This window comes from Mytilus californianus, unplaced genomic scaffold, assembly GCF_021869535.1.
Source record: "Mytilus californianus isolate M0D057914Y unplaced genomic scaffold, xbMytCali1.0.p SCAF_11, whole genome shotgun sequence".
NCBI classification, from domain to species: Eukaryota; Metazoa; Mollusca; class Bivalvia; order Mytilida; family Mytilidae; genus Mytilus; species Mytilus californianus.
In genome coordinates this window covers 48074686-48094680 of record NW_026262593.1, presented here as the reverse complement: position 1 = coordinate 48094680, position 19995 = coordinate 48074686, and the positions used below count along the sequence as shown (strand labels likewise).

The 19995-nt window shown below is 31.4% G+C and overlaps 1 protein-coding gene across 1 annotated transcript; it reads left to right on the top strand.

Annotated features, from left to right (window-relative positions):
• Positions 1 to 1827: 1827 nt before the first annotated feature.
• On the top strand, positions 1828 to 19992 carry LOC127720221 (uncharacterized). The gene is made up of 5 exons (XM_052226700.1): positions 1828 to 1989; positions 4055 to 4366; positions 5342 to 5559; positions 8076 to 8286; positions 14685 to 19992. Exons 2-5 carry the CDS (start codon positions 4144 to 4146, stop codon positions 17099 to 17101), a joined length of 3069 nt encoding a protein of 1022 aa, XP_052082660.1. The 5' UTR covers positions 1828 to 1989; positions 4055 to 4143; the 3' UTR covers positions 17102 to 19992.
• Positions 19993 to 19995: the final 3 nt, after the last annotated feature.

Below are 19995 nucleotides of genomic sequence, written 5' to 3'. Positions count from 1 at the left end.
CAATCAATCAATTCATGACGAAATAGATCAAGTTGCCTTAATTTCCCTTCACAAGGTTTTGATAGTACACACTTTTTTTTGTGTACAAAGTTATTGTATGGATGATAAATTATCACAATTTTAAGATGGCGTTGTACTCTAATCAAGGTATAAAGAACCATATTTATTACTCTTTATTTAAAAATGAAAGAAATTTGCAATCGTCAAAAACTTTTTTTAGATCCAAAGATTTTAATAGCAGGATATTTAAAAAATCAACGTGAAAACTATATTACAAACTATTTAATTTAATTTGAAACACAGCATTTTATTTCAAAATAGCCAGTGGCAATTTTTGTTTTAATATCTTGATTACGAAACAATGAAATCTTACCCTTGTGGTCATTCATCCGTAGTTTCCTAGTACACGGAAAAAGTATGTACTATGAAAATTAGAAGGCAAATTCTAGCAATTTGATCGGACGAGAAGTTGTAAGTATGTGCTAATGTAACGGATTATTTCTTCCTCTGTGATATTTTATCCTGGGGATAATTTGTCACAGAAATTTTTTTTCCAGACATGGTATTTCACAGATAGATTTTATCCAGAGGAGTGAAATTCTATCTGTCTTTTGTGGACAGTATTTAACAGTATATATTTTCCGTTCCATATTTTACAGAACCTTGTGAAATAGAGTCCCACTGTCTACTATGTAAGGTACTCGCAATCAATATATACCTGACCATAATTATAAATGTTTCACCAAGGTAGAACATATTTGCATAATTTATCAATCAAAGGGAGGATATTATGAGCCATTTATATTTTACAGATATTATATTCCAGAGACCAGAATCTATTTCATAGTGAAATTTTTCCTTTATTCTTAATTTTTTATATCAATTTATATAAAAAGATGACTTAAAACATGATTTAAAAAAAATATATTTCTATTTATTTTTTTATTTGTACTGAGATCTGAAAACAACTCACTTTTACCTGTATTTCACTTACCTTATTTTATATATTAAATTGATCATGATATTATTTTACAATTAAGATCTGTGAAATTACTTCTGGTTTTGTTTCATATGTTTCGTGATATTTGTCTTTTAAAAGAATGATATTTACTTTAATATTTCAGGATATTATTTTCAATTATAATCTGCGAAATTATTTCCCATTATAATACATTTATTTGGTTTTTTATTTACTAATTTAGCTTATATTCAAATACACTATTATTAGTACATAGTATTTGCAAAGATTAAGTTTTTTTTATTAACTATTCAATATTTTAACTTCCCAGATAGAATTTCACGGCAATGGATTATATATCACAGTGAAATATTTTCCTCCGAATAAAAAAATAACAACAACTTCTGTAATATTTTTTCCCCCAGATGATATTTCATCCGGATAGAATTTTGCTTTACACTGATGAGATACTCTAAAAGCTAATCTGCTTCGAATGATATCTTTGTTTTCTCATGAAGTCGCTGCATATTTACAATTTCATATGAGAAAATATCACTACTCAACACAATAAGCGTTTTTCTTTCCATAGACCCATAAACTGACGAATACGTGTTGAAATATACGTCACAAACTATATTGATTAAATTTAAATGACCTATATATAATTTCTTAAAAGTCTAAAACATTACTACTGTGTTGTAAGTTTCCGTTTTATACGCGTTGGGACTTTTTTTTTTGAGATTGGCAACTCATTGTCAAGCTAGAATATCAAACGTTTGATACGAATGATCAGTTATTAGACAATATGTTTCCACCCAATTAATTTTTGTACCTTTAGTTACCTCCATATTTTGATTTGTAAGCGCAGTTGGTCATCTATTACGACTAAGAGACTGTACTTTTTAACACGATAATAAACCAGGAAGAACTGGTTGATACAAACAAATCGGTTTCTTCAACTTCTACAATGGATCGGAATTATATCTTATTTTGGATAAATTGACCACGGTAATACCACACAAACTGACAAGGTATGTATAATTAAATGTATCAATGGACTTCATAAGGTTCATGTTTCTTTAATTGCCAGAATAGCCGGCTTTGTTATGACATTTGTAGCAAGAAGGGGACCAGGACATGTTGGCACAGTTACATAGTTGATCAGGTTGGGGACAACCCACCAAATGAGTAACTATTCCCCAAAATGAGTAACAATCCCACATTTGAGTTATCATTTGATAGTGCTAAAAACTACATTTTTTTAACCGAGTCTTTTTACTTAAAATGGCACACATTCACAAAAAATGCAGCAAATTTTTCAAAAGATGAATAGCCCTTACCTAATTTACTGAGAAGTTACAAGCCTATGAAAACTTGGATAAAATAACAATTTTCAAGGCTACTTTTTAAAAACCCAAAATAAAAATACAGTTACTAGGAAGAAGTTGTTCCATTTTCTATAAATTTGTGCCTTTTTAAGTAAAAAGACCCAGTTAATAATTTTTTTGCGTTATCAGATGATTACTCAAATGAGGGATTGTTACTCATTTGGGAAATAGTTCCCCATTATGCCGGTTGTCCTCAAGCTGTTGATCTAGCCGTTTACCACTGAAAAAGCAACATTCAAAAGCGTATAGTGCACCAAAGGATCTGGGCATATTTTATATGTTGCGTCGATGTTATTGATGTCGGATTGCAGATCTCTTTTAGTATTTACAAGGCCAGTCAGTAGATTTTTTTAAATAATGCTGCATGTACTTTGATATTGATAAATATTTCCTCTTCATTAGAAGAATAAAGGATTTTGTAAAATTGCAGTGTCATTTCTCCTATACACTGGCAGTGGTGTTTTGCAATTTTTTGGTGGTATTTCTTAAATACGTTAAATACTTTTGCATATCTAACATATATATGGCACACCTAACCAGATATAGTTTTCTAAATGCACATATGCTATATCAATTGGAAAGGCATATTAAGATTTGATTATCAACACCTTGAACTGCTGAATTGCATTTCGAAGGTGTTTATATGTTAAATTGGTCAGTTTGTCTTGGTATATTATAGAATTACTTTGAGTGGTTTGAAACTGAACAAAGATAATTATAAGACAAGCAAAACTATCTTGTGTAGTTGTTATTATATAAACACTATACATAAAATTTGAAAAATTGTGGAAATGGGCACCAGCCTAGTAGTCAGCACTTCTGTGTTGACATGAATTATCACTGATATGGTCATAATTGTAAATTAACTCTTTACAAAACTTAGAATTTTTCGAAATACTAAAGATTTTCTATACCAGGAATAGATTACCTTAGCCGTAAATGGCAACATCGTTAGGAATATTGAAGTCCTCAATGTAGTTCAAATTGGTACTTTATTTGGCCTTTTTAACTTTTTTGATTATATATTTTATTCTGAAAAAAACCTTTGTTGATACAATGGTATACAGAAACACAGAGACACATATAATTAATAGTATAAGACATATGATACATTTGATGAGGTAGCAGCAGGTCAAGTATTCTTAGAGAAGAAAAGAATTCATATGTTTTAATGCTTACTTTTTATCAGAGAGAATCCATTTTTTTATGTGATTCTAATGAACTTACACAATATTTAGAGTTTTGATTGTTTTGAAAAATTCATAACTGTTTTAAATTTTAGGATGTTAATGTGTGGTAAGGTATTTTCGATCTATGCATTCTTTCCTTTCTTCTGAAAAATATGTGATTAGAGCTTCATTGATGAGTCTTTTTGTAGACGAAACAAAAGTCTGCACGGCGTACACATCTTTAATCCTGGTATCTTTGTTGTTTTTTTTTGGTGCAGTAACATTGGTATCGTTAATATTATTATAACAACTGGGGTTATACCTTTGCTGGCGGACTTTTGGTCCCAGGGGATTATTACCAGCCCAGTAGCCGGTACTTCGGTTCTGACATGAAAATATGAATATTAATATAATTTGTTGTAAAGAACTTTTGGATACCCTTTGAATGCAAGGAATATATATCCCTCATGCACTCTGCACTCTGGACAATGACATTTTTTATTTCATTGAAATACATTTGTATTGTAATTTACTTTTAGGAACAAAACAAATGCATTATTCAACCAATGGAGACATCAGAACATGGTGGATCAATCTATTAGTAACACACAGTAACGCATCCTAAATAATGATGACTTCGATCCCTGAATCAGTGTCGAATTATATCAAAATAGCACTTTTAGTTCTCAGAATATCCCAAAGAGCTGTTCGTGTGAAATTTGACTTCGAACTTCACCCTAAATGCTTGCAAAAAACCCTTAACAAACATGGTGTAAAGCTAAAAGACCTGCTACAAAAGAACAGGATAAGCCAAGATCAATGGGGACTATTGTTTCCTCCAAAGGAAAAAGGTAAGAAAAATAAATCCTACTTTCCATGTCTTGTTTTATGTTTCGATATTGAAACATTTAACCACAAAAATTAAAACAAATGTACTAAATGTACAATAAAATAATAAGTTATTTCTTGTAATGTTTTCTAAATTTACCGATAGTTGACAAGGAGCCTGAAATTGTTAAGCAAAAAGAGTAAAATATGATTAGGCTAATTTTCGGTACCAGGAATACGTAAATGAAAAAAAGGATAGTTAATCTTTCATAGACTATCCTGCAAATGTTTACAAGATATTCGTCTGTCAGATATCAGCTTCTTAATTATGCTGAATCGGCCTTACATATATGTTTAAGAACTTTAAACTGCATGTTTTGTTATGCAAAACTTAAAACAATGACAAATAATCTTATTTTGAGATCTTGTAATTAGTATTTAGATATAAGAAACGGATTACCACAATTAGCAATGGGCCAAATAATGGCTTTATCTTTTATGTTTTTAAATTCATTTAAGTATCATTGTTAGAAAGATCATTGGAAAATCTCGTTTTGAAAATTGAGACCAGAAATCTACTGTACAAAAAAGTCAGAAGATAACAAAATACATATATTGTTTGCTGTGCATTTATCTACAATACAACCTCGGAATTGTTTTATGTCGTTTTTTAAAACAAAATAAACATTGGACACTGGTCATTAAAAGATGAAATTTGTGTAGTGTAAAAGAAACGACAAAGTAAAAATTGTATCATTTTTGTCCGATCCATTTGTCACGTTGACAATGAAATATGTATTCACTTACAAAAAGTGCGCTCAAGCATGATACCATTTATAGTTTGTACTCAAATGAATGCATAACGTTCAATCTCTATATGTACTCAAATGTGAATACGCCTTAAATTCAATAGTATGCGTAGATAGAATGCCGATCAAACACGATTGACTTTGAAATTGTGAAGGACATTGTAATTTAAATATACTTGTTATCTCCAGGTGAAGCTTCTTCCAAAAATTTTGACATAACTTTGATGATGTGTTTGATCAGAAACCTAACGGAAATACAGATTGGCAACACACTTCCACAGTTGTCCCTAACAAGTCTTAGCGACGATTTAACAAGGATAAATTTCTACAGAAATAGAATTGCGCATGTTCAAGATGCAACAATAAATGATACAGATTTCAGTAAATATTGGGATGATATAACACAGGTAACAATATTATGTCACATGACGCATACAACAATTTCCACAGATCATGTCCAGATTCCTACTAGGTCTTATCTGATTGGATTGTTTATGAGTAACACTTACCTGCGGATAGTAAATATTTACTTACACACATGTTTAAAACCTGATTGGACAAACATGAAAATCGTCTGTGTACTTTAAAGGGACATTATCAAACAAATTCGTGTCCTCCGAATTGACTTAAACTCTCAGGTAGGAATTATAACACCCGAAAACGTATATCAGAATTACAAAATTCCATATGAAACACTCAACAAGTAATCGTTGTAAAGCATCAGTATTTCGTGAATTTACGCCATCAAATTAACCATTGACATAACATCCGAAAATTGACGATTGCATGGGACCCCGAAATATAATTAACAGATAAATATCAATAAATAAAGACAATAGTAGTATACCGCTGTTCAATAGTCATAAATCGATTTAAATGAAACAAATCGGGGTCACAAACTAAAACTGAAGGAAACACATCAACTATAAGAGGAAACAAAACGGAACAACAGAAACACTGAACTGCTACAAAAACAAACGCCAACATACTAAAATACGGACTATGTGATAACAATTGCCATATTCCTGACTTGGTACAGGACATTTTAAGAAAAAATGATGGGTTAAACCTGGTTTTATGGCTAGCCAAACCTCCCACTTATATAGCAATGTTAAAAATACCGCTAAAATGACAACATTACGTGACAGGAATAAAATACAAATAAATGCAAGAATATTCAGGACAGAGAAATACATAAATAATATAATATATTAGTCCATTTCAACATGTAAACCACAAAATAACAACGAACACCTAAAATTAATTTACGACAGAACACAAATACAGCACGATAGAATAATGAACTGTGCGTCACACGAATGTTTCAACGCCACAAAAAGTGACGTCTCAGGTAAATTTCTGAAAATACAATATGAAATTGGGATTAATTTTGTAATGGCGTTATTTGATTTATTTTCTAACCATTACAAGAATATTTATATAGAATTGTTTTAGTAATGGTGTAATTATTTGTATTTTATAACTATGGTTTTTCTTCTAAATCAAACTGTGAAAAAAACAACTGAATCCTGTGCATATAGTTGCGTTTAATCTAAATATCTTATAAATGAACTAGGTGATTAATATCTTTACTTTTACATACATAAAAAAAAAAGAAAAATAGAATTAAAACCACAAACGATAAGACATAAAACAACATTCAACCAGAATTACAAATACATTTACAATAGTACAATGGCGACTGTCCTTATTCTGTATTATTCTGTTTCATTCTATATTATTAATAAAAACACATTAAATAAGCATGTATATATCACATCACCGGTTTACTTGAAACTTGAATGATTTGTCCAAAAATCATAACGAAATTGATTCGCTTGTTTCCCATGTCAACTGACATTCTTTTCAATTATAAAACATGTTGAGCACATACGCAAGCAATCATCGTTTATGGAAAAAAATTCGCATGAATACAGATGCAAATGAGCTTGATTTATTGTCTTGCAATAATGTATCACATTTTTTAAAGTTTATTTTGACAAAAATAAATTTTACTAACTGCTGAAAGCGAATTGTTTTCTTTCAATATTTCTTTTCTCGAATTGTCTGAAAAATAACTTTAGCGATTTTCAACTTATACTGTCAAACTCGTAGCTACTGTCCCTTTAATGAGACAGGTTCGCTTGGCGAGTGATTAAATGTATTGTAGCAGACGCTTATCCTATCTTGCTCCTTTTAAAGTTTAAGCAAATTCTCTCTGTTTTTGTGTTTTGCCTTGGTTTGATTTTCTGATCGATTTATGGGAAGATTTTGACATCGGTTTACTACTGTTGTCTTTATTTAATTTGTTATACTTGATATACTGCATGTTTACATGTTCCATTCATCTAGTTAACAAATTCTTTCTCATTCCTTCTTCATTTGAAAAATAAAGACTTAAATAGAAATACTTTAAAACCAATCCGTTAATAACAATGATTACCCGCTCGAGACTGTTTATCGAGAGTAAATATATCTATTGTAGTCAACGGGGTTACATGTTAAAAACATTTAATGGACAATTTTTATCCCAATGGACCGCATGGATATGGCCAAAATTACGGGAGACATATTTAACGAAATTGGGGTTTATAAAAAAATATAAAGCTATACAGTTGAAAAAAACATACAATTTAAGAACTTTTCAGAGAAATTTTCATTTCTAAGGTATGGTCATTCCTTAACAATTAACAAAGTCGAGGTAGTGACCATATAACTTTGCGGACTGATTTCTAGCAGCAATCTTAGCTTGAGATTTGGTACTAGTGATGTTTCTTGCTCATACCAGATTTATAATGATTATCACATGGTTTTCATTCCTTGTTTAAACTTGACTACACTTTTTCTACAGGTTATAATATTAGTTTGGTTAAAAAACTGTACATCCCTTTTACATGATATACTATTCTGTCTATCACAATAGGCAATAATTCGAATGGGAGGGGAAGTATTTAGAGAAGAGTGCGTAAAATTGGAAGACAAAGAATTCAACACAGATGAGAGCGATGACAGTCTTAGACACATACAAACGGAACTAAAACTTGCAGCTGTTGAAAACAAACTTGTGGAAGTAACAGATAGATTGAGTTACCTGGAGGGTGAACTGAACGATCCCATTACAAAGAACAAAAGAGGTAGCAATAATTTTGACATAAAAAAAGTCTGAATTCAATCATTTAGTCACATACTTTAGGAAACTCATATGAATGTATCAAGTTATTACAAAAAAAACGTTTAAACATTATCAATGACATTCCAAGCCATCAGATCTTAATGCAAATAACTATTTACCGTCTTTGTTTCCAAAAGATAAACTTATTCTAAAAGGTTATCTATTCAACACTGTAATTAAATCTTTGAATATTGTTCTTATTGGTATAAATATTGTTTTTGTTATCAGTAAATTAAGACCATACTAAATATTGCGCATATGCACTTTCACGGTACTACAATCTGTCGATACCTATAGTTTGGCATTGCACAAGGTCATGTTTTTCTCTGACTGTTGATGACGTCTTTATACTAAATTCATTGACTGTTGGATGTGCACTGATTGATTTTTAAGCCTTAGATACTTGATTTTTTTTATCAGTTTTTATTGGCTTTGAACTAGCTGTCAGTAACTGCGAGTACTCTCAGATCTGTTCTTAGAGTCTTTTTGTTGTGACGATGTACCCGTCCACGTTCACTCTGTGTTTTTGTTAGATGTATTTCTATTTGTGTCCATCTGATGAGTTAAGCCTTTTTTAACTGATTTTTATAGATTGTTTTGATGTTGTACTGTTACAACACTGTCCCGGGTTAGGGGAGGGTTGAGCGCTCACAAACATGTTTAACCCGCCACATTCTTTATGTGTTTGTCCCAAGTCAGAAACCTGTAGTTCAGTGGTTATCGTTGGTTCATGTCTGTCATATTTGTTTTTCGTAAATTGTTTTGTTTTAAATTAGGCCGTTGTTTTCTCAATTGAATTGTTTCATATTTTTCATGTCGAGTCATTTTTCATGTCGAGTCATTTTTTCGAGTCATGTTGAAGGCCTACGGTTGCCTATAGTTGCTTACATCCACTTCATTTGAACTTTGGTGGATAGTTGTCTCATTAGCAATCATACCACATATCCCTATTTTTATATTAAACTCTGGATTGCAAATATATAACAACTATTCTGTCTTCTACGTTTCGTCCCCCAGGGCATCACCAGCCCAGTAATCAGCACTTCGGTGTTGACATGGATATCAATTATATGGTCATTTTTATGAATTTCCTGTTTACAAAATTTTGAATTTTTCGAAAAACTAAAGATTTTCTTATCCCAGGCATAGATTACCTTAGCTGTATTTGGCACAATTTTTTGGAATTTTGGGTCCTCAATGCTCTTCAACTTTGTACTTGTTTGGCTTTATAACTATTTTGATCTGAGCATCACTGATGAGTCTTATGTAGACGAAACGCACGTCTGGCGTATTAAATTATAATCCTGGTACCTTTGATAACTATTTACACCACTGGGTCGATGCTACTGCTGGTGGACGTTTCGTCCCCGAGGGTATCACCAGCCCAGTAGTCAGCACTTCGGTGTTAACATGACCATCAATTATTTGGTCATTTTTATAAATTTCCTGTTCACAAAATTTTGAATTTTTCGAAAAATTAAAGATTTTCTTATCCCAGGCATAAATTACCTTAGCTGTATTTGGCACAACTTTTTGGAATTTTGGGTCCTCAATGCTCTTCAACTTTGTACTTGTTTGGCTTTATTACTATTTTGATCTGAGCGTCACTGATGAGCCTTATGCAGACGAAACGCGCGTCTGGCGTATTAAATTATAATCCTGGTACCTTTGATAACTAATTATAGAGAACAATTGGAATCCAATAATTATATATTATTAGGACAAGCCATCCCAATAACCGTACTTACTTTCTTTACAATGAAGAAAAAAACACGACAAAAATGATGCATCAATTTATAGCTGCGTTATTTTTGTAGGAATTATGAATATCAAAATACCTTTATTTGATTGTTAGAATTAAATTGTTACCATTCACAATTTTTTTTATTATAAGCATCTTCAATAAAGTTTGCCCCATTTTTACTTTAGAATTTCTTTTTTATACCATTGTGATCAATTATTTAAAGCTCACCCAGATTTTCAGATTTTTGTATTCATTTTTTGTGTGCCGTCATTGTTTATCTTTACCAAATTCCTTTTGGTATAAACAATCGGTCTAAATAATACTAGAATCTTGCTCATCAATTCTTAAAATATCTTATTTGTTGTTATTGCAGATTAACCAACTTTACAACTGTAAAAAAAATCAAACATTTATTTAAATTCAAAATTAAGGTTTTGATCATGTCGGTGCAAAACATTAGCAAAATTAAGCACTTAAAGCGTCTTTGAGGAATCATAGCTGATATTGCAGAACCATAGGGACATTGTTAGTCAGCGCAATATTGTTGCATATTAAGGCATAGAATGAAAAACAAAAAACAAAACAAAAAACGTATCATAGTTAATACTCATTCTCTGTAACCACTTAAACTTTTTCGGCACACATAGTCACCGATCTTTCTGAAAATTGGCTGATATGTAGATCCTATTAGACTAGTCAGAAAAATAATGTCAACCGATATATATATTGGTTGGTTACCATGGTAACAGCAGAGAAAGTTGGGATTTTTGAGAAAAATACAATATTTGGTGTAGTGTTGTGAAATTATGCGGCTACATCTATTAAAAAGAAACACAAAAACAATTAATTTCATTCTTGTTTTAGTCAAAATTCAAAAAAAGTTATGGGGAATCTACCTAGAAACATGCGAAATTAATTTCTAAAAAATGATTATTGTGCAATTTTCCACACAATACGAATTATCTCCCTTTGATGGGTTACACTAATGACTGGACCAAAACGAAAACGCTAATAACTCTTTTATTTCTCAAAGGATTTATGTCAAATTTGAATTGTTATAAATTTAGACCATTCAATACATAAATATAAGAAAAAAAAATATAGAAAACTTTTTTAAATCTTCATTAAACGTGACCTGACCAACACTGACAATGCCAGGACCAAATGAAAATGCTAATAACTTTTTTTATTTCTTAAAGGGTTTATGTTAAATTTGAAATATAATAAAGTTTAATCATTTAATATATAAATTAATAAAAAAATATAGAAAAAAAATAAAATATTCAGATAACGTGACCTTTCTAACGTTGACAATAACCTGACCAACAATAGCAATGACCTGACCGATGAAAATTTCTGTTATTTTATATTATTAAAAAAAAACAGGAAAAATATATGTTTTTGGTAAAAAAAAACTTGACCTGACCAACGTTGACTGTGTCCTGGTTGTTGTACTACCTAATACTTATTTATATCTTATTGAATTTTCGTTAAATTTAAAAAAAAAATAGAATTAAGATTGAATGGTAAAAAACTGGGAAAAACAGTTTAGGGTACTATGACGAGCACCGAATTATTTAAATTTTTATGGTATTGAGTAGTATATTGTATTTAACTGTGTTGTAAATTATGTTGTATATTACCGGTTTTAATTTGATACGTTTGATCACAAATATAAAGTAACTCAAAAGGTGTGATTGAAGTAGGCCATACATACATGTAAGTTAATAAATCCAATAGAGTTTGTTTTATAATATTTTCTAACAGTAAATAGTTATTTCCACGTACTACTTAAGGCATGCGCGAGCCTTGTGCAGGATATCTTGGCAGTTTTTAATATTTTCATAAAAACAAATACACATTTCGCAGACTACTTGAGGTATGCCCGAGCCCCTGCATGCACAATATCTTTGTAGTTTAAATATTTTCATAAAATATAAGTAAACATATTCGCGGACTTAACTTGAGGGTTACCAGAGCCTTGTCTTAGTTTTAAATGTTCCCGAAAGTTTGTAAAGCATTTTATATTTTCTTATTTGATAAAATTAATGGTTCAATCTAAGTGTTTCTATAAATTTGATGCAAAGCCTATTACATTTAAATAGGTATAAAGTCATTTTTCCTGGTCATGACAATGGTCAGAATGTAGGACAGAAAGTCACAGACAAAAAGTCACAGACAAAAAGTCGCGGACAAAAAGTCATATGTACAATATGTTATAAACATAGACTTCTGCTTCAAAGTAAAATCTAAATTTTTGTTGTTTAAAGAAAGACAATTATATACTACTTTTGAGAAACATCTTTCTGTAATGGGCTTTCAGTGGAAATCAAAGTATATGTACATGCATATAATTTTTTTAAAGTTACCCTGTGTAAAGAGTTATCATATTGCCAATATTTTTTAATTTGCTGCTTAAAATCCATTAAGATTACTGTTATTTTCTCAAATTTTATTAATCCAATGCCTTTTACTAATGTAAATATAGTGCTACCAAAGGCGGATCCAGGGGGCCATGAGGGCCCGCCCCTTCCTTTCATTGGAAACATTTGGTTGATTACATATGTAATCACTAAAGCATGAATGTAGCGGGCATCTCTTAAGGCAGTCAGTGGTACCCCTGGTATGACAATTGTCTATATGGTATATTTTCCCCCTGCTGCTCGTTGTAAGACCAGCAGTCACCCGCTGACCGATTTTCCGTGGGTCCTCTTAGGGAAACGGAACTTTTTGGAAAATCTCGAAAATTTCTCCCCGGCCAGAATGTCAAACAAGAAATGTGTCGGATGAATAGCAGGGACCATCGGGTAGACGGCCGACCGTACCCGCCCTTGCTTGTTACGCCCTTTTTTTTAGGGGCTCCCTAGTTGATCTATTGAAATGTCTGTCCTTGTCCAATTGATCCCAATTTCTAGTGATATTTCAAATTGTCTGCCTTCATCCCAGCTTACACCTATTGAAGGACCTTTTTTATTTTTTTTTATTTTTTATAACTTTTATAAAAATGATCTTCATGAAGATACTCATCATCCAATTAAACAATATTATTCAAAACGTATAGCTACATGTATACATGCTTTGCCATTTCAACATTGAGTTTAAGAATGAATAAGAAAAATAAACAGCTCATATCAAAGGTATTTTTTCCTTTATAGAAAGGTTTGATGGTCAATTATCATTTATTTAGAGGATCAATGTCTGACTCTTTTGGTTCTATTTTTTATTGAGTTGAATTGTTTCAAATTATTGACTTTTATTAATTTTTGGTCAGTAGACTAGCACAGGACCTACAATGTTCCTATTAAATTTATTGGTTTTGTTCTCTTCTGAAATATGCATGAGATGTTTGACACTGGACATAAAGCAAACTACAACTAATCGATCATTTCTTTTTTACAAAATTGTATACACTCTTTGCTATATGTATCGAAGTTCATTAAACGAATTTGTAAAAATTAGCACTTATCAGTATTTTTGCAAATGGACTGTTTGTTTCCATGGCAACACATTCAAAGGCAAATATTGCATAATTGAATATATGATTTTTTAAATGATTTTATTTGTTTTTTCTAGATTTAGTCATTGTTTTTCTTGTACATTTTTCATGATCATGAAAACAGACTGAAATTTCTTCATAATCAGCACTTTTATCCAGATTAGAGAAATTGTATTTGTTTCATTCAAGTGGTAACACCATTATCGATATACTATACCAGCAAAATTATTTATATATACACATGTGTGTATACAGTGAAACTTAATAAGTGTTTTCGTTTACCTACTTTTGTGCACATTTAAGAAACTAACTGAAACTTTTTCAAAATTGTTTTAAACTTGTGTATCATCATGAAATTGTTTCCATAGCAACACAGTTAAAACTATAATACCGTTATGTATAAATATGTTTCAAATTTTGATGATTACAATCATTTCTACAAATTGTATATTTATTTATTTTTTTCTGACTGCAGAATTAGGTTTTAAAACATTTTTTTCAAAAATTTTCAAATTTTTTTTTTTTCTGAAAAAATGAAAACTAAGCATTTTGTATCCATGGTAACAAAAAAATGAGACATACTTCCCCATTACTTTTTCGCATCATTGATAAGATAAGACTATGGTATTTATGAATTGATGGTTGACTTTAACTCAGGTGTCCGCAAACAATTATGGTGAGCATTCAAAAATGACCTCAAAAGGGTATTTTTTACCTAATGCAAACCACATAAAAAGGGGGGTATATGTGATTATGATTGAAAATGAATATGAAAATATCAGTTATTAAATTACATTAATAAAATGCATATATTTGATAAAATCATAAAAAAATATTCTTTCTTTTAATCATTTATTATGAAAAATTATGTTGAAAATAGCCATTTTCAGCTTAAAATCATAGATATCCAGAAGAGGTAAAACTGGTCATCGGTTGCTATGGCAACCGATATGCTTAGCAACCAAAATTTTGCCATTTTTTGTTTGTTTCATCAAGACTAGTAAGTGTGAGAAGTTTGAAGAAAATCCATGACCATGCGTGCCACACTCCCTATATAAAAGTTTAAATAGTTACAGAGAACCAGTATTAATATCTTTTGAAATCCCCGTACATATTACAGATCTAATAACAGTACAGATCGAGGAATGGAAAAGTAAAGATACAAAATTATTTGTCAAAACAGAAAGAAGTGAATATGTGTTTCAACGAGTGGAGGTAAGCAGTTGTGTTGTTTTGACAGGAGGTCCCGGGGTTGGAAAAACATCAATCGCCCGACATATAGCTCTCATGCTCGAGAGAAACGGCTACAGAATAATTCCAGTAGTGGCACCAGAAGACATAAGAACGTTCTATCAACATGGTAAAAGGTCAGTTTTTATAGTAGATGATCTGTGTGGTACATACACTGCCAAACAGGGAGATGTTGATAATTGGCAACAACTGTCACCGGTGATAAAGACAATTCTTTCAGACAAATCTTGTAAAATTATTGCTGCATGTAGATTGCAAGTCTTTTTAGATGAAAAATTTAAACTTCTGTCTCCTTTTAAGAACTGTGAGTGTAATGTAACGAAAACAAAATTACGAAAAAGAGAAAAAAAGCAGATGATAAATAGATATAATATTAGTACACAGGTGTTAAGTATGGAATCACAAAAATGTGAATTTTTTCCTTTGTTGTGTTCATTATATCGTGAATCTGAAAGCGTGGATGCAGTTAATTTTTTCAAACACCCTTTTGAAATTTTTCAAACTGAATTAGATAGTTTAAGTGCATCCAAAATTGAAGGGAAATATAGGCTATGTGGGCTTGCCTTATGTGTACTTTTCAATAACAAAATTGAAGACAAGTGGTTTCAAAGTAAACGTGCAGATTACGAAGAAACAATGTTACAAGATGTATATGGAGCTTGTAGATTAGACAGAGGTACATCTAAGGAGTTGATAGGAGAAGAATTACGAACCCTCGAGGGAACATATGTATGCAAACAAAATGAAACGTACACCGTATTACATGACATGTTGTTTGACTGTATAGTCTATTTCTTCGGTCAGAAAATGCTTCAATGTTTAATTGAGCATGGCGATAGCTATTTAATACGCGAACGCTTTATATGGCAAAAGTCAGCCGAAAACATTGATTGTGGTATAAAATTCATTACAGAGATACCATATCACTTATTAAATGTATATTTGGACAGACTTATCAAAGACTGGTTTGAAGGTAGAGTAAGTATTGTGTTTTATAACATTAATTTGAAAGATAAACTCTTCAGAGAAAAATTCTTACAGTATTTAGAACGACTTGATAAGACCGACCAGGAAAAATTGGCCAACACAATGGATACAATGTTTCCAAAAGGGGATAGTTGTTCCGGTAACTATCCAATTATAGACGTTTGCTTTCAAGGCTATGATGATATACTTCAGTGGCTTCTAAAAAATGAAGTCAATGTTAATCAAAGTAGAGATGATGGTGTTACTGCACTCATTATGGCATCATATTATGGTTACTCAGACATTGTGACCATGTTATTAAAGCACGATCCAGATGTTAATCTTTTTAATGAAAAAAACGTAACTGCATTATACATGGCATGTCAGAATAACCACAATTTTGTCGTAGAGAAACTACTAAAAACTGACATTGACGTCGATATATGTGATGGCCATGGAATATCTCCACTATTCATTGCATGTCGTAAAGGTTGTACAGCTATTGTAAAATTATTATTACAGAAAAGCCCAAACGTTGATCAAATTAGCAAAAGTGGATACAATCCCCTGCACATTGCATGCCTTTTTCGTCACACTGATGTTGTTACCCTATTATTGATGGCAAAGAATGTAAATATTGATGCTAATGCACGTGATGCAAATGGCTATACGCCTCTTGTCATTGCTTGTTTTCAAAATTTCCCGGAAATCTCATCTCTGTTAATAAGCGCTAAAGCAGACGTTAATATCCAAGCTTTTAATGGTGCTAGTGCATTGTGTTTTGCAATAGGACATGGTCATCTTCATACAACTAGGTTACTGCTTGAAAATAACGCCTCTTTGCAAACAGGTTTTAAAAATAGGCAACAAATAATGGATGCACTGCCAAAAAATCCACAAAGAACATTAAATGATGTACAGGAGGAAATTCAAACTTTTTTTGTCAAGAACGCTTCACCAAAAGTAAAGGAGTATGTCAGTAATATGTCAGGAGACTACTGCTTAGATGCTATGATAGATTCGTCGCCATTACATATCGCGTGTTTAATGGGTCACAGAAACATTGCAGAGTGTCTTTTGAATTTACATGCCTATGTCGACTTCACTAAAGAAGATGGAACAACTCCGTTATTTTTTGCCTGTGAATTAGGACATTCAGATATTGTGCGTTTATTGTTAGATAAGGGGGCAGATGTCAACATCCGACGACTGGATGGGAAATCGTCATCGAACATTGCAGAATATAATGGGCATCAGTCTATAGTGGCGATGTTGAGAGAACACGGGGCAGATTGTCATGTTTTTTGCCAAAAAGATTAACACCGCATTCAAGTCATGAACGTCATGGATGATTGTCTTTTTTATACCTTAATTTTTTTTTTAAAATCTTTTACGAACTAAATTGTTGAGAGCACAACTGCGATAGATTTTGTTTATTCATCAATATGTCCCTATTCAACGTTTAGACACATAACCCGAAGATTGTTATTATGTGTAGATATGGGAATTGTCAATAATGGGTAGTAAAACATATTGTGTATTATAATTATGATACATGATTCTGGTAAAGTTGATAACATATTAGAAAAAAACCGTTGTAATTCTGGTCATTCTCTGGATGGTTGTTTTCAGACAAACGTTGGTGTTTTATCTTTTTCTTGGTAACCATACATGACTGCGTATTGTGACAAGCAGATGACAGTTTTACTGTAAGACGAGTGTGATCTGGTTGATCATATTTCATTATTCTTATCATCCTTTGGCCAGTTATATTAAAATAGAATTTAATTATTCACGCGTGTGTTGATGTGTGTGTGTGTGTTTGTGTGTGTTAATTTGATTTTAACTAAAATGGAACTAGTAAAAAGGTAAATGTTATATGGAACTTTTAAGAATATCAAAATCTAAATATTATTCAATGAATTAGAAATTGACATGTCAATGTATTGATGCTGTAAAACCTATAATAAATCAAATTACCATTTCTTGGTTATTTTATGTTGAACAGATTATATTTGTATATCTCAATGTCCTCTAGTTTGATTTTATCGATAATACTGATCATGCATTATATCCAAATTTTGAATAAATTATTTAATTAGTACACAAACATTTTGTATTACGTTCTAACATTCCAATATGAACTTTAGTTGTCTAGTCACTATTTTATCGTTGATTCACTCCATGTAACTTTTATGAAGAAGAAATTTATGACACGCTTACCCTGTCGATACATACTGTTTTGCAATGTTTGGATTTCGTGCGCAGGTTCATTTTTAATCTTGATTTGACAAGGTCATGTTTTTCTTTGACTGTTTATGACGTCTTTACACTAAATCCATAGGATGTTGGATGTGTACTAATTGATAATTTAGTCTTAGATGCGCGTACTCTCAGATCTGTACTTGGTGTCTTTATGTTGTTGGGATGTACAAGTACCCGTCCACGTCTTCTTTGTGTTTTTGTTAGTTGCATTTCTATTTGTATCCATCGGATGTTTTAAGCCTTTTTCAACTGATTTTTATAATTTGTTCTTATGTTGTACTGTTACACCACTTTTCCTGGTTAGTGGAGGGTTGGCGCCTGAAAACTAGTTTAATCCCGCCAAATTCTATATGTGCCTTTCCCAAGTCAAGAGCCTGTAATTGAGTGGTTATGTCTAATCATGCTTAAATGTATTATGCTGATAGGTATCAGGTTAGCGCTATGTGTTATTAAGATCTAAGTATATGTATACGAAAACTGTTAATTTGGAATATCATTAGTTTAAATCTAAGTACTTTTGTCAATATTTTGTATTGTAATCTTAATCTATGACACTGGTATATTTTATAACATATTAAAGATTAATCTATCATAATAACTTTTGCTATCATCTTAATGTCATTTTCATACACACGTTGGTGTTTTAGACTTTTCTTGCTATCCTGACATGTCTGCGTATTTATACAAATGTACATACCCTTATCCTTATTTGGCACAATGTTGCGAACATTTCGGTTTTAAATGCATTTTAACTTTGTATTTGATTTGATATTCCAACAATGTTAAATCGAAAGTCACTGATGGGTCTTATATAGAGGAAACGCGCGTGTGCACAATCCTATGCCTGGTATCTTTGATGAGTTTTCAAATCCAAGACGACGTCAGTTTTATTCTTCAAATTGATATTTGATTTGACCTTAAAACTGTCAAGCGCAACTGATGAATGATATGTAAACTGAAAAACGCGTCGATCTGACGAACCGAATAATAAGCCTGGTATTTTGATGATTTTTTATTTATAAATATTGCAAATTGTTTCGTTCTTTTATCTGTGAATATTCATTTGATAAAAAACATCAAATTAAAAAATGTTCATGATTATAAATTGGCTATAAAAGTTCTTTGATGCTGTAAAAAAGGGTAGTTCAATTGCACATCAGGATTATGAAAAGCGGTGAGGGTGAAATTCATGTATCAAAATGTCCCCTTGTTTGTTCGAAATGAATAAACTGATCGTAACATAAATACAAATATAGTTAGTACAAAAGTATTTCAGATATCGCCCCATCATATTATGAGTTCGAGTTTTCTATATAAAAATAAGGAGATGTTGTATGATTGCCAATAAGACAAATATTCATTAGAGGACAAATTGTACTTTTTAATGTATATACATCAATTTCTCAAATTGTTCGTTTATAAATTTAGAAACTATCAAGACAATAAGGTTTCAATTCGTTTAGGAAAAGTTGACCTTAGATTAATTTTTACTTTTAGTTCCTTTTTAGTCATATATATCTTCAACTGTTTCGATTCTTATACATCATTTGCTTTCACATATCCGACTTTGATCTTTCCTGATTGAAGGAAAATCCAGGAAAGCGCTTCGGGGGCATGAAATTAATAAAGTGTTATTTTCATTGTTTTGTGTATGGTTTGAATTTTAAAGGTAATGAATATCTGTCAATATAGTCCATGAAATAATGTAGTAGTCTTTACTGTTCGCTTGTAATAGAATGTTCTATATTACTCTTCGAAATGTTTGCGTCTTATTAACTAACAAAAGACAAAAGAGAGGCGAAAGATACCAAAGGGACATTCAAACTCATAAGTCGAAAATAAACTGACAACGCCATGACTAAAAAGGAAAAAGACAAACAGACAAACAATTGTACACAAAAGACAACATAGAAAACTAAAGACTGAGCAACACGAACCCCACCAAAAAC

Excerpts from the sequence above, each read along its gene's own strand:
- LOC127720221 (XM_052226700.1), top strand. The coding sequence starts at position 4,144 with ATGATGACTTCGATCCCTGAATCAGTGTCGAATTATATCAAAATAGCA. Across the intron at positions 4,367-5,341 it reads GTTTCCTCCAAAGGAAAAAG|GTGAAGCTTCTTCCAAAAAT; the intron begins GTAAGAAAAATA and ends TGTTATCTCCAG. Across the intron at positions 5,560-8,075 it reads ATTGGGATGATATAACACAG|GCAATAATTCGAATGGGAGG; the intron begins GTAACAATATTA and ends CTATCACAATAG.